This window comes from Pagrus major, chromosome 16 (assembly GCF_040436345.1).
Source record: "Pagrus major chromosome 16, Pma_NU_1.0".
In the NCBI taxonomy this organism is placed as follows: Eukaryota; Metazoa; Chordata; class Actinopteri; order Spariformes; family Sparidae; genus Pagrus; species Pagrus major.
Window position 1 is genome coordinate 8905367 of NC_133230.1, and position 15419 is coordinate 8920785.

General features: G+C 42.9%; 1 protein-coding gene across 1 annotated transcript in view; it reads right to left on the reverse strand.

The window, feature by feature from the left end:
* The window catches only part of stard9 (StAR-related lipid transfer (START) domain containing 9), a 40393-nt gene extending 26128 nt beyond the window's left edge, over positions 1–14265 (reverse strand). The window contains exons 1-3 of the mRNA XM_073483119.1: positions 14219–14265; positions 11152–11221; positions 8186–8302 (exon numbers count right to left, since the gene is read on the reverse strand). Of these exons, the coding sequence (XP_073339220.1) occupies positions 8186–8302; positions 11152–11221; positions 14219–14265 (234 nt within the window). The remainder of the gene's footprint in view (positions 1–8185; positions 8303–11151; positions 11222–14218) is intronic.
* Positions 14266–15419: the final 1154 nt, after the last annotated feature.

Here is a 15419-nt window from a genome sequence, read left to right on the forward strand (position 1 = left end):
TATTACCGATAAGCAAAAAGAAACTCTATCAGAACCAGTTCCTCAGGACATGTGGCCTCATCGGTAATCCAAAAGCTCAGTCCAAAGGCAACACATGCCTTGGGGGTGGACAGCAACCTGATCTACACCAGACCTGAGACACAGCACATTCCCCCCCAGAACCATAACACAGCCTGGAGATCAATGAGGGGTCCCCTCCCCTGGCCCCCAGGCTCAAGCCAGGACCACAGATACTGGTGGGTAAGTACACAGGGATCAAACGCAGGAACCTTTTCAACATATACCTCCCGTGTGTGTGACTACCAACCACTGTCAGGAGAAGCGAGAACCTGGAGCTAAGCCTGTGTATACTTTAAGCTCACAAAACGGTGGGAATAGGTTTGGGTTGGATGTGGTTGAAAGCTCTCGTGAAAGGCCTGGGCCCTGTGAAAGCACCCTGAAACGATTCGATGGTCATCTGGTTGTTTTTAGGAGTGTCTGAATATATGTGTTTTAGTATTCAACAGCCTTGAGTTTTCTCTGAGAAAAGTGAAATGTTCAACGCTGATACGGTGGAATGAAGCGTCTTATCTGACCACAGTGGCCAACTGATAAAGCAAACAATAACAGTGAGTATATGAACTCCCAAGGTTAAGACAGAGACTATCACATGTAATACAGAACACTGGTTACCTGCCTGAAAAGTAAATCACAACCATAAGACACTATTATGTAGTAAATATAGAGCGATATTGGCCTATCACAGAATTATCTGTATCGGCCTATATGTTGTCCAATATGCACCAATTTGAAAAGTTTGTAGGGTTTTTTTTGAGAGAGAGATTATACTGCAGAATAAGATGCCTGAGGTAACTTTTAATAATTAAATTCCCAGAAATGTACTGTCTCTGTGCACTGATGTCTCTGTGCACTAATGTTATTTAAACTAGTTAAACTGAAAAATATCCTGCCTTCGTTACAAACTTGTGATTGGCATTTTCCAATTTTGCAGACTTAACTGTACAGATTAATCAACAAAGACTGTGTTAGCTGCAGCCCTAAACCCTACAGACACCATTTTTCATTTTAAAGTATTACTCTGTATCCAAGCCAACCATGTGCAGACAACAGCCACGTGTTACTAGTAAAAGTGCTGCCACAACGGCTGTCTTACTCAATGACCTTATAAATCACCCAACAGGCACTGTGGAAGAAAAATCTAACACATCATTATTCCCATGCACAGGAATCTATTTAACAGTTGTGAGTAAAGACAGTTTTTTAGCTTAACCAGGGCTGCATATAATGATTAATTTCATTATTGATAAATCTGCAGGTTATTTTATTTTATCAGACCAACAGTTCCAACACAAACATATTCAACTATATAACATACATGATGAAGAAAAGCATAGAGCTATAATACCAAGAAAAATGTAACTGTTAGTGTCTTATGTAACTGTTGCCCAATAAACAGTGATGTGTCAAAGCGCGCAGTCCCCCTGGAGTCCAGACCACCAAGTGTTGCCCCCTGCCTCTTGGCTGAATGGAGGCTTAAACATGGAGACAAAAAGCAGCGCCGCCCCTGTCTTGTCCTCATCCTACTATTCAAAAACAGACATAGACAACCTCTCCTCCCTCAAACACAGAGAATCAATACTGCCCTTGTTAAAGTCGACCCTCTTAAATTTACTCTATGGGGCTGCGACAAGGCTGAGGGTCCCTCCAGGTTTCGCACAAAGAGCAGGAACTTCACTTCAACTGAGCGCTCCGTCTCTGAACTTGACTCTCTCTTTTCTCCCTGTACACTATTCCTTTTGTTTTCTCTGTTTCGACATCGATTTGCCTGTTTGGTTACATCAAAAGTGTGCAAAATACTTTAAATAACCTCTGAACAAAACCACAAGAGGAAGCATAAACTTATTTCAACCTCTTGAGAAAACTGTGTGTATGAGTTTTGTCTAGACAGGCGACATTAAAACAATCCTGTTGTTTGTCATCACTGTCACGCCAAATTAAATCAGTAGACTGTCATTTGTGCCATTGCGCTCCGGCTCCCCCACAACCCACTTTCACAGTTTGCAGCACCCTGCAGCACCGGGAGGTATTTTTGGTCGAACAAAGCCGCTGAGGTAAGAGACATGTTGCATTGTGGGAATGGAAATGTACTCCAGGATCAAATGAAGCAGGAGAAAAACAGCCTGAAGATAAAGTGACTTGGCCAGAGCCGTAGCAAGCGTGCAGGCTGGTCGGTCGCCTCGAAACACACACAGGGGACAGACTAAACACCTCCATTAACAGGAAGGGGGTTGTCACCAGCAGGCCGCTGCACGTGCATGTGTGTGTGTGCATGTGTGTGTCTCGGACCGGCTTAGAGGAAACAGCGTCCACAACAAGGACAAAAGCCTCAGAGTTTACTTCCCTCTCTGAGGAAAAAATGTACAAACAATCAAACAATGAAAGAGGAAAAGCAGAATATAGATTTCATTCTTTTCAAGGAAATAGGTCAAATTCATCAGGCCAAAACAGAGAGGAGGGAAGGAAGAACAAAACAAGGCTTGGGGTTAGAAAAGATGGCAAAAGGCCTCCAGATATAGCTGAAGGCAAAGAAAAGGACAGTCTGTTTTGGCCAAGACACAGTACAGCATATTTCTACATGAATTGCAGGTTATGATCCGCTACAAGACCTCTTGCACAAGTACCAACTTACTCCCATCTTTGCCCCTCTTCAATACAAAGTAGAAAAGATAGCGTTCAGAGAAAAGAGGTGTCACTTCATTGCACGCTGCAGGCTTCTACTACATTTACAGTATCTTTCGATTTCATTCTCTATCGTTCAAAGATTCAAATTTCAAGCAATGCAAAGTCAGGAGATGGAAAAAGAGAGCACAGCTTTAAATTAATACCACTACATGATATGCATAACAGCTATTTCTGGAGTAGTGACATAAGAAGAGATGCTATCTTATAAAATCCTACCTTGGCAACAGATCTAAGAAGGAAAGTAAAAATATAATGTGCGTGTCTAACTAAGTTGGACCAGATTTCTTTGAGGAAAATTAGGTCTCCTGAAAAACAAGGAACCAGATAAGTTCCATGTTGGTTTTGAAACATGGGAAACACTTTTTTTCTCCAAAGAGGCAGCCTAGTTGGTGGCCTGGTAACAGAGAAAAAAAAATTGGAGGAACGTAGCAAAGTGGGTGAGAAATGTTGAGAAAGAGTAGCAGTAGTGAAATAAAGAGACAGAATGATAAAGACAGGCTGACAAGAGTGAAAAAGTAATGGTGTAATGCCTCTGTAATGACTTAAGTCTTGTAATCACTGGCTGTGGAAAATGCCAATTTCTGGTCTGGTTTTATGTGGGCTGCCCTACACTAAAGCCTGGAGAAGTATTTATGTGTAGTGGGTGGGTGTGTGTGTGTGTGTGTGTAAGTAAATGTGTGTAAGATGTTGTCAAGGGTGATGGCACAAGGCCAGACGAGTAAAGCGAAGCACTTCGCCACATTTAAAAACTCCAACTCCTCAGTGTTTTTGCCAGCTTTGACGCAACCAAAAGGACAGAGATTAATTTTTCCTCCTCAACAGCTCTCACTGAAAGGATGTCTAAGAGCTCAATGCAAAGACATGAGACTGCAAGCAAGAAAATAAGTGCTAAAGGAGATGCAACTTTCTCCCAAACTCGCCACGTCCAGGAGTGAACAGCTGCAGATGAAGCTAGGGTCCCTCGGTTCCCGTCCCACGTTTTCCAACTGGGTTACACAAACACAACAGCTGGACCCTGAGCAAAAACTAAATGCTTTGGTTTAGACACAGGAAAAAAAAGGTCACTGGGGATCCTTGTCCTGACTTCCTGCTAAAAATCTGAGTGAGAGAATAAGAGGTGAAAGAGAGAGAAATGTAAGAGGGAGGACACAGACAGAGAGACAGAGTCAGAGAGGAAGCTGTTTGGCAGGAGTTCAACAACGCTCTCGTTTGTCACACTTGGACAGAATTTGTAGGTCAAATTAGCATCGAGGGCCGGAGAGGCTGCGAGCCACGGAGGAGGGGGAGACAGAGATGTGCAGGCCAAGCAGATAGGCTGCTCCTCATTACCCAGGCCTCCCTACACATGGGAATGAAGGACAGTGGGAGAAAGTAGAACAGAGGGCAGGAAAGTGAACCAAAAAATGAAGGCAGTGGGGCTCTCTGGCAGTGCACTCCAGTTTTTAGTGCACATTCTTGTTGCAACTGACACTGGGGCAAAGGCTAGGCTTAAAACAAATAAATAAAACCATATCTGGACAGAGTTTGGGGATTTGCTCCTCCTCCCCAAAGCACAACCCTGGAGAGGAGTGCTGCATGCTACGCTCTTCATGGCAGGCTGAAAATGACTTCTCCAGCTTTCAGACTGATGGGAGCCTTGTGTAATATCCATAAGGTACAGTGGTACAGTATGGGCTCCTTCACTGGGGGATTAAACTGATGCAATACAGGGCTCAACAATAAGGAGTGCCCGTTCGCCTGGGGCAAGTAAAATCTCACAGCGGGCCAGTAAATCTAGCCACTCACTCACCTGAACAGGCAAGTGGTAAAAAGGAATTATACACATATTTTTTCCCAGAACTCATGATGGGAGCAGCTAAGGTGAGAGCTATCATGCTTCCTTCAGTAAAGTATTTTCTATCTTATTCTCTTCCTTCCTAGATAAGTGGATCTCCGTGAGTCAGTTAACAAAAGATCCAACTTTGGCACCCAGAGTTGTAATGTGCAGGCTCTACTTGTTTTTCTGAGAGGTTTGACCTGCACCTTCCTGATCTATCGAACCACTTTCAGTCTCTGTTGTTACAACTCCTCTTATCCACTGCCTCCACTCACAGAGAGCAGTAGGTCTGCACTTAAATCACAGGTGCTCTTCCTGTATCCATATGGCGTAGATCTCATATTTCTCTGTTGACAGCATGTGGTTTATTTGGTGTCCTGTTTGTAGTTAATTCAAACCAGGCCGGACTGGAGTGGACTGTGTAGGGGGGGATAAACTGCTCACGTGTGTGTGGAGGATTCTTCTCATACACAGAGAAGCTATTCTTTCCCCAGTCTGCAGCGCCACTGACACACAGACCTAGAAACACTGCGAGGCATAATCGAATCACAAACTGCATCGACAGAGAGCGAAGAGGAGGAGGAGGAGGCGGAGAGGGAAAAACCCCAGCAAGCCGACTCCTTTTGGCAATAAAAAACAGCATTGTGCTCTGAGACAAATCCTCAGCAGTGACGTCTTTGCCCTGAAATTTAACTGCGAAAAATCACTTAGCAAGGCAGCTGTGCATTTGGCAGTAGAGAGCTGGGGGCTGCAGAGGCACAGTGGACCCCCTGCCCAATTCCCCTCCTCCTCCTATGCCCGAGGAATTCACATTCCCACTTTCTCTAATCAGTTTTCTCTTGCCATTCCCTCTCTCAATCCTCTGCCTCTTTTTCACTTTCCTCTACCCATGCTTCATGCTGTCAAAAGCAATAAACAAGCTGAAGTGTTTGTGATATTAAATAGTGGAAAAAGCTATTTATTAGCTCAAAACAAAGGCTGCATCTAGAAAAATAGCCCCAGTTCTCTCCTGCACAGCTGGCTATGATTACAGATTATGCCTCTCTTTCGAAAACCTACTTCTTCTCACCTTTCTCCGTCCTCTACGCTCAACTATCTTTGAGACACTTTTCCCCAAAGATGCAACTTAAAAAACTGAGCATCCCATCCAGTCAGACAAGCTTTTATCTTGTGGGGAGACCTCACTGACAAGAATGCAACCATGTCTGCACCCAAAATATAAATTAAGATACCACATTTCTGTCTACTCTCTGCACTGTAACAGTGTACAACAATGGAAACCAGCACTTTTGCATGGAGATGTTCTGTAGACAGGAGTGGGGGGGATGTAGTGCTGGGTGCGGTGGGATGATGCTGGACAGGAAAAGCAGGAGTTAATATCCACTTTGCTCTTGTCTCATTCCACCACGGGCTCAGATTGTCTCGTGGGGACTATAATACGAGACAAATTCAGAGCAAGTCCTTCTCTTCCTGCTCTGGAAAAAGAACAGTGTGCTAAAATATATTTTTACAGTAGAGACCATGAGAACATCCAGTGCTGGCATAAACAGCATCAGCTCATTAATGTGTTAAAACACATGCTGTGGGACACAAGATAAGAGAGAGACTGGATCCATAAAACCCAGTTGAGGGTATTTACCTAAATGTAATGCCACTGAGTGAAATGAGGCGACACAACAGTGTGGGAACATTGTTGTACAACTTTGGTTACGGATAACAAATCTGCCTACTCAACCAGCCACTTAGACTCTTCACTGCTCTAAAGAGCAATTTGTCTGGGAAGATAGTTGGAGCGGCTCTTGAATGATAGTGTCCACCTGCCACTGTTGATCCATTAATCTGTCTCGCTGCCCGACAACATAAACACAGCATTTTCTCCTTTTTACGTCAGGCACTGTGTCGTTAGATCAACCAAAGAAATGTCCAATTCAAATATTTTCAGCTGTGATGTAATTAGCAAATAACTGACGTGATCATCCACAAGATTCTTGTTAAAGAGACGATTCTTCAGAATCTGGGGCAGGAAAGGAGGTCAGAATTAAATCCAGCAGCTCTGTCCTTCACTTGTGTCTTTTTCGCCCACCACGGGTCAACAGACAGAGGAATGTCTTGTGGCAACCAGGCCCCTGTGACTGGACACAAATCTGCTGAGGATAGCCAGAGCCAGAAAAGTGGGGGGGGAAAAGGAGAGAGGAAGAAGTGTTGTGTTGTCTGCCGCTCTGCACAGTGTGTAGGCCATCACAGCCCTGTCTTTCTGAAACACATACAAAGGCAGCTCTGACAAGAGCAGAGACAGGCAGCGAGGGAGTGGCAGATGAGAGGAGATTTAACTGTAAAAACTAAGGGTGCTTCTATTGTGCTCAACAATGAAAACTCCATAAAAATTCAAATTAATAACAAGGCGACTAATCTAAAAAAAGAACTCTCTATATGAGAAGGCTCTGCAGAGATTTCCTGTCATGGAATCAGCCAGAACTTCCTCTTGATCTGGAGCCCGTCTCAGGTTCCAGCAACACCCTCCAATCAAAGCAACACAAAGATATCTAATCGACCAATCAAAGCCTGGACATGAAAAGCGAGCTGACTCTAGCCATGCCATGTCTGAGGCAAAGAGACTTCTGGGTAACAGATGGAGCTGATATCATATCCCCCAAGTGGCCATCTGTGTAAAAACACACGCCATACACACCCCTCTTGTTGTGGTTTGTCTACAAGGACACAGCTTCCTCTGGGCTCTTTCCTTGGTACAGAGGTTGTGTTTGGCGGCCAGTGTCAACTTGTGGCAAATAGCCTGGATTGGCACACACATGGTCTCCACTCACAAGAAAGCATTTATCATGACACAAAAACAAGAAAGATTGAAGAAAACACTTCATATATTACAGGTCTGCAAATTTCATGATAAGTAGGTGGTACTAGTGTCCTGATGAGGGGAAGTAAGACAGAAACTAGTTGGAAAAATACAATGGCATGACTGGCAGAAAGTAAGCAGAAACCAGTTTGAAGTTTCCTGGAAATATATAAAGAAATTACCAGCTATTTATCATCTGGTTGTTGGAAAATGACATAATATTATTATGAAATAATATTCGGGCAGTTTTCAATATATTTTGAGGTAATTATTAAGATAACATGTCAAACCAGATCCACTGAGGACATCAACTGTTGACTAATGTCACTTACAATACTAATACTGACAGCAACATTTTAATATTCAGCTCTAGGGTAAAGAAACTGCTATTTAGACAGAACAAATATGGTTATTTTTTCCCCTGGAGAATCCTCTTTGTGCTTGTTCTCCTGTCAGAATCTACTCTTGTGCATCTGTAAGAGAATCAGTCAAAGCCCTGTTTATTTCTTCCATATTTCCACTACGTAGCCACAAGCACGAACCACAGTAACAACATCAGAGAAGAACTGGGTTTGAGGCTGAAATTGTGATGTTGCAACATACTGTGGAGGGGCCTCTTCAGTCGTTATTCGGGCTATGGCACATAGCATATAAAATGTGAAAATTAAAAGAATCTTGTAACAATTAAGTGTTAAAAACCCATTACTGGGATACTGCAGTAAGGTCAAGCGCTGGACATTCCAGTTCATGTTAACAACAGTCAGTTAGGTCATTACCTCCTCCTGCGAGGCATAGTGAGGGTCTGCAGGGTCCACAGACCAGTAGCAGTAGTCAAAACAAAACTCCAGAAGCTTCTCCCTCGAATCAACGGCTCCATCTGTACGCCCATCCAGCTTCACGGAGAAAAAACACAAGGGTAAAGCACGTTAGGGTGATTTTTCACACTCAACCAATAACAGCCAACAACGAGGAAAAAAGTACAGTAAATTAATTAATTCAATTAAGCACGATGAATAAACAAGATTTTTCTTTTTTATTCACAGCTAATACAATATTGCGATGCATAATGAAATTCAAAGTATAAAAGCAAAAAGAGATAAGAGCAACATAAAAAAAAAATCACAGTGATAAACTCCCTGATACTATAGCTTTTTTTTTTTTAATGGGACTGTTATGGTGTGGAATTGCAAGCAAGCTGTTTCCATTCATTAGCAACACAATCCCTCCTCCAGTTCTTTAGTCGCCTCACTGCGTTAACACTAAACACCTTTCTGCTTACTGTGAATCCTGAATGTAGGAAAGACAGCACAGCAGCACTTGGGCTTGTCCAGGCACAACAGTTTCACTGAAGGACAGCAAACATTTCTTCTAATCAGTGCATTCAACCTGGACAGCCGATATCGCGTTGATATCATGGTGTTATCTTCCTATTTGTAAGGTTAAATGTATTCCAGCTGTTGTTTGTTTTTTTATGCACGTATATCTCTTCAGGTGTACAAAACAGGTTTGTGAGAACTGGGGTGAAACACCATGTGTAATGTGTATTTTCGCTGCATTGAATCTTTGGTCTACTGAGGTAAATGTCAGTGGAGAAAGTGGCACATGCAGCTGGTTGGCTGCCGTCCTGGACTCCTTACCAAGCGGCTTCACCAACTGTGAGGCTGGTTGGGTGCACTGCCAAATTCTCGGAAACAACATCAGAGAGGGCTTGTGGCAACAGGCAACAGCTCTGGTGGGCATTTCTGCAGCCAGTATGCCTATTTTACACGCCCTCAGAACTTGCGACATCTGTGGCATTGTGTGATAAAAGGGCACATTTTTAGAGGGGCATTTTATCATGACCAGCCCAAGGCACACCTGTGCAATAATAATGCTGGTTAATCATATGCCACAGCTGTCAGAGGGATGGATAATCTTGGCAAAGGAGAAGTGCTCACCAACAGAGATTCTGATAAATTTAAAAGTGTTATTGATAACATTCAGCCTGGCATAAGAAGTTTTCTTGAAACATCAGATTTTACTGCAACTGCTTTGGAAAATTTGTGAGGCGACACTCGGTATCATGTTCACATTTGGTGAGTGCACGTTCAGTTGAAAAAACAGCAACGTTGGAGCTGCTAAGAGTTAAAGGTCTTGGTCAAGGACAAGTGAATGATGACAAGGAGAGGGCTAGAAAAAGGGTGCTTTAGTCCCAATTGTTCTTCAAACCAAGCAGTCACTTGTCAAAATAATTATCCAAATGATGAATCCACTCAAACGTCTATGTAAATCGCCTTTCCTTTCCCCAACTGCAGCATTAGGGAACACTAAGCTTTGGGTATCAGTTTTGTTCAAAGCAATTGGCTTTCCTAAATACATGGCTGTTTAACCCCTCTGCACTTTTAGGAAATTAAACAATGGCCTTGTAGAGGACGGGATTAGGCAATGGCAACACAGGCTAGGCAACAGGCAACTCCCCTGGAGCTCAAACCTCTGATAAAGCCTCATGTTTTACTAGCTAATCAAGTTAGGGGAAACAGACTAGCTGTAAAACATTGTCTTTTTCTTGTTTCACACTTTTTAATTTAGTTCAGTAGGTCTTTATAGCTTGGATTACTTGATGTTTGTATTTATTGTCCTTTAAAACCAACCATTTTTTTTTCTGTCTGTCTCAGATCCTTCAAAACTGTCCCACTTTCCATAAATAATTATTCCCACGAGAGCCGCAAGAGCCTTGGAGTCTTGATCCCTTTCCATGGCGGAGGGAGGCCATATGTGGTTTCTCTCTGTCACATCATTTGTAACAGATTTTCTCCTCCCCCACCCAACTCCTCTCTATACGTCAACATTTAGAAATCCAAATGTAAACAAAGAGGGCCGATTCTTCACTACCAATCTGGTCCACGAATGTCCTAACCTGTGACTAGGTTGTAGCTGAACTTCAGTTTTGAAACTCTTATTTTATTTAATCTTTTTGTATGTTTGGATCATCCATAAACATTGGAGGTAGACACTTGGACATATGATTCTCAACCAGGCTTTTGTGTCTATCTGCTCAACCCTCCAAAGACACAAAGTTTGATCATGTCAGTATCAGCTAATGCAAAGACTCACAATGAAAAAACAACAGTGTCACATGTTCCACACTGAAACTTAAGAGACAGCACCAGGCTGTCTGCAGGCAATGCAGCTCAACTAATCAGACAAGTCTGCTCAGTCGTCTGACACAGTAAGGTTGGTAACTTGGCGAAAGTATCAGCTTACAACACTGTAGGCCACATAATTATTATTTCCAAATGTGCAAAACCTCTTTAAAAACACTCTTTTATCGAAAATATGGAAAACTATTATTAACATGGCTTGGAGGAAAATGTTCCTGTTAAACCACCTAATTTAACACCATTTTTTTTTATTTGCCACAGTTTATTTTGGGTGTCCTTTGAAAGTATGAAATATGCTGTAGTTGCATTGCTGTTTGTCCTGGTTAAGAGTGTGCCAGTGCATGTGTTTGACAGGAAGGGTCTCCCAATTAATGCGCGATTGTGCGTGTGCCTGTGCGAGCTCCACACATAAAATAAACAACAGTGACATCAGGCAGGAAAAGGCTGATCCAAGGCTATAAACATCCTGTTGTGATAGATACCATCTACACACTACTCCCAAATCCCCAAGTCCAACCAAACAAACAAAATAACACAAATATAGAATAAATATTATATGACAACGCAGCTGTTGGGAGATTTTTTACACCGAATATACTCACCTTTACATTTCGTATCCTCACAAACTTGTCCTCCACCTGTACGGCTACCCTTCCTCCATCCGCACTCTCCCTGTGAGCGACAAGAGGTCAAATGCTTCATCAGGTGTATAAACAACCATGTTTGGAAGTGTAAAGAAAAGTGATGAATGAAAACATTAACACACAATTCCAATGGAGAGGAAAAGAAAAGAGGAGATCTCAGGGACGCTATCAGTATTGATCAGTGTCTCCCAGTCCAAATGCAAACCAGACAGAGATTTAACAAAGGTTTCACTTTGGATTCAACACCCAGCAGACAAATTTAAATAACTTTAAAATCCTCTTTTTGCTGATGCAGTTATAACTGAGAAGGTGTCCAGATAAATTTGCGCTTGTTCCACTTGACTTGAGGCCATCACATGACGGTGAACACAATGAATCTGTGTGTGTGAGGGTGATCCATGAAATCGCCACCAGTTTCAGATTCAAATGGAAACAGACCCTCACACACTCCAGAGACGTCCTCTGACGAGGCAGCCTGGGCTGTTTCCACAAAGACGAGAGCGTGCACAAGCGATGTGCGTGTATGAGGACCAGTGTGTGTCCCCGCTGGTGTGCAAAATAAGGTCAGCTCTGCTTTTTGTGCTCCGGCAGCTGGACGGAGCACATCTGATGCAACACATGCGAAACTGGAGGCAATCACAACACAGAGCTGAGAGAATTTCGATCTCCAGGAGCGATAATGACGACAAATGCTGCCTTTAGAGCAAGCACTCCGTCTCAGGGGTGGGTTAGGGGCTGATGAGGAGGCTGTTGTAATCGTCAGCCCTCCCTGTGCTTCAACACGCGGGACTCATTTTGCCAACCCCAGCAGTGGCCCAACCCAAAACCACCAACCTTCAATCTCAGGCTCTATCCAGCATGGAGGAGTGTGGAAAATAGTAAAAACCTCATAAAAATGTGTTTTGATACAAACCTAGGACGAGCAATTTCACAACTGGGTTGACATGTTTTCTGCACATGTGAGAGGCTGCTTCCACTCTGAGGGGGGGGACCAACTGAATCCCATTTGCCGACTAAAACAAAGAGCGGCACACTTCTATGCCTAATCGAATGAGGAATGCAGCTGACCACGCCGGTGTTAATGTTATCTCTGTCACACAGCGGGTACTCGTTCAAATATAAGAGTAAGGAAATACATCCTTCACTTTAAAAAAATAGAAAAGAGCAGAGGACACTGAGACTGTCAGAACCACAAATCAGGAAGCACAGATTTGCATGACAGTGAACATTATGTATAAGAAATGCTTTTGTGATGCAAAACACCAGGAAGACTGTCTGAAAGAATCATTGTCCAGCCCTTCATAGCCTGAATAATGCTTTGTTATGGATTAAGCTCCCCGCAAACATCCCGCAGGACTTCAATGCAATTCAATGTACTCCTTTAGAAGTTATATGTACTATATCCTCAGACCCCGAGGACCTGTTATTCAACATGTTGTAGCAATTTGCCTGTTAATGTAAAGGGGTGCTCCAGTGGAGCAAAGTAACTTTACAGCCTCCCTGTGTTCCTTTGCTACTTCAACAGCAGATTTCACAGCACTGTAAAACTGAGGGAAGATTTTTTTCACATAAATGCCTCTCACTAAATGAAGGAAATACTTTTTACTAAGAGACAGGGCTGGCAGCAAAAATATTAAGTACATACAGACCTTAACAACATTAGTTGGCTAGGTTAGATTTAGGAGAAGTGTGCATAGGAGCCATAGGAGAAAACGTGGATTCTTGGGTTGAACAAGAGTATAAACATCATATAGCTTCAGTGAAATTGGGATTTAAGTACCAATTTGCATCGTTACAATTACAACCCGACTTATATATCTGTCAACCGATACTATTGGCCAATATCTGCCTATCACAGATATATCGATATCAGCATATACTGTAAATTATCTGATATGTGCCCATGTGAAAACGTCTTTCAGAGATTTTATTGCAGAAAAAAGATGCTTGCGGTGAGTTATAATGATTAAATTCACAGTAAGTTTACTGTGAAACTGTAAAAATATCCCAACCCAGTAACATATCTTTGTGCCAAGTGTTTGATAACCAGATTTGATGGATCATTGCAAAAAATGTGTATATCACGATGTATAGATATCGTCATTTTTCACGTCTTTATATATGTATTGGCATCGGCCCCATAAATCGAGTATCAGTCAGGCTTTATTAACAATACAAAAGGCGTTTGAATTTGGCCCGTGGCCCCACTATTCGCTATTTGATTTGGGTTTTCCAGTTTTCCAGGGCCCAAAGGTGACATTTTTCAAACATTTTTCAAATGGCTTGTTTTGTCCAGCCAACCAGAGAGCAATCATATAAGGCAGAAAATTGGCAGATCACATTTGAGAGGCAGGCACCGGCAAAACGTTCAGTATTCATGCCTGAAAATTGAGTCAAACAACCAGACCTTAAAGCTAGTATGAAAACAGATGGAGAAAATTGGATGTTAAGGGGTGAACACTTTGGGTTTCCTGAAATATTAAGACGTGGTTTGCCATAGTTATACATGAAAAAAAAAAGGTGTTTTGAATGCATCACAATTAATTTCTTATTAATCACCATTAGCCCAAGTTAATGGCTGTTGTGTGTAGTTCAATGGCTGCAGTTAAAACACTTTAAACCCAACATATTGCTGTACATTAGCCAGCAGCACACTTACACTGCTGCACAGATGCTTAGTCAGACAACACTACTGACAGCCACAGTTGTCATTATCCACCATGTGCACCACACTGCTCAGTTAACAGCTATATTAGCTAACTAGCTAAACAGCTAGCTTAAGGTTTGTTATTGCTGTAACTTCCCATAAAGCAATTTGAGACAATTAGCCCGTGCTAATACAAAAAGGCGACATTAGAGGAGCATTGTTTTGGATGTAAGCAGCAGCCAAATAACCATGGCTGGCGACAACAGTTCACACATGAAGGCAACTCCACTAAAGTAGCTCTTATAATGTCCACTCATTAATTAATTAGCGTTACTTTATCTAGCAGCTAATTAACGTTAGCTAACATTAAAAACGTACCTTGCGTTGGGAGGACGGACCCGAATAGCAACTTTCACATTTGCCATGATGCCTTTTTGCGATGGGTTTTTTTTTTTTACGCGCAACTCAGCAGTTGTCTAACTCGGAGCTGGCGTAAAGTAATGTTTCCCCGTGTGAGCATTTCTGGCATTTTACTCCGATAGTAAAAAAAAAAAAAAAAAAAAAAGTTAACAGCGGGAGGAAACAGTCCAGCCATCCGGCGTTCGGCTCATCTCCACCGGCTCGGTCGCGGGTTCAGCCGCCCGCCGAGGAGTATCTTCCAAAAGTCTCAGCGGAGGAGCTGAAACTTCCTGCCGGACGGAGAGGGAGGGGAGGAGGGGAGAGATGCTGCTGGATACTCCTCCTACTACACCACATTCAAATCTGCCTTTGCATGTCTGTTATTATTCAAATCCCCCACTGTTTAATTGTTAAACTAAGGGATTGCACTTTGTTTTGTTGATAACAGTGAGATCCACTTTAAAAACCTCCAATATTGTCACATGAACCTGGAAACAGTGGCGGACCCAGGATGTTTGTGGGACAGGGGTGAGAAAACTTAAAAGGGCACCAGCTGTATGTGGTGGGGCACAAAAAGGGCACCCTGTAGGGCACTTTATCGTGTTTTATCTACCATAGGGGCATCCAAGAGGGCACTTCGTCGTGTTTTATCTGCCATAGGGACATCCGAGAGGGCACTTTACTGTGTCGTATCTACCATAGAGGCATCCAAGAGGGCACTTTGTCTTTTTTAATCTACCATAGGGGCATGAGAGAGGGCACTTTACCGTGTTTTATCTACCATAGGGGCATCCAAGAGGGCACTTCGTCCTGTTTTATCTACCATAGGGACATCTGAGAGGGCACTTTACCGTGTTGTATCTACCATAGGGCCATCCAAGAGGGCACTTCGTCCTGTTTTATCTACCATAGGGGCATCCAAGAGGGCACTTCGTCATGTTTTATCTACCATAGAGATATCCAAGAGGGCACTTTACCGTGTTTTATCTACCATAGAGGCATCCAAGAGGGCACTTCGTCGTGTTTTATCTACCATAGGGGCATTGTCTAGCCCCTATTTACCATAGGGGCTAGACCAAAGGTTTCTAGGGCTGTGCATTTTATTCTAAAACACTTGGATCAGTTGTATCCAAAGCACGACCAGGCACACAAAAACCCAAAAGTGGTCATAACATCAGGA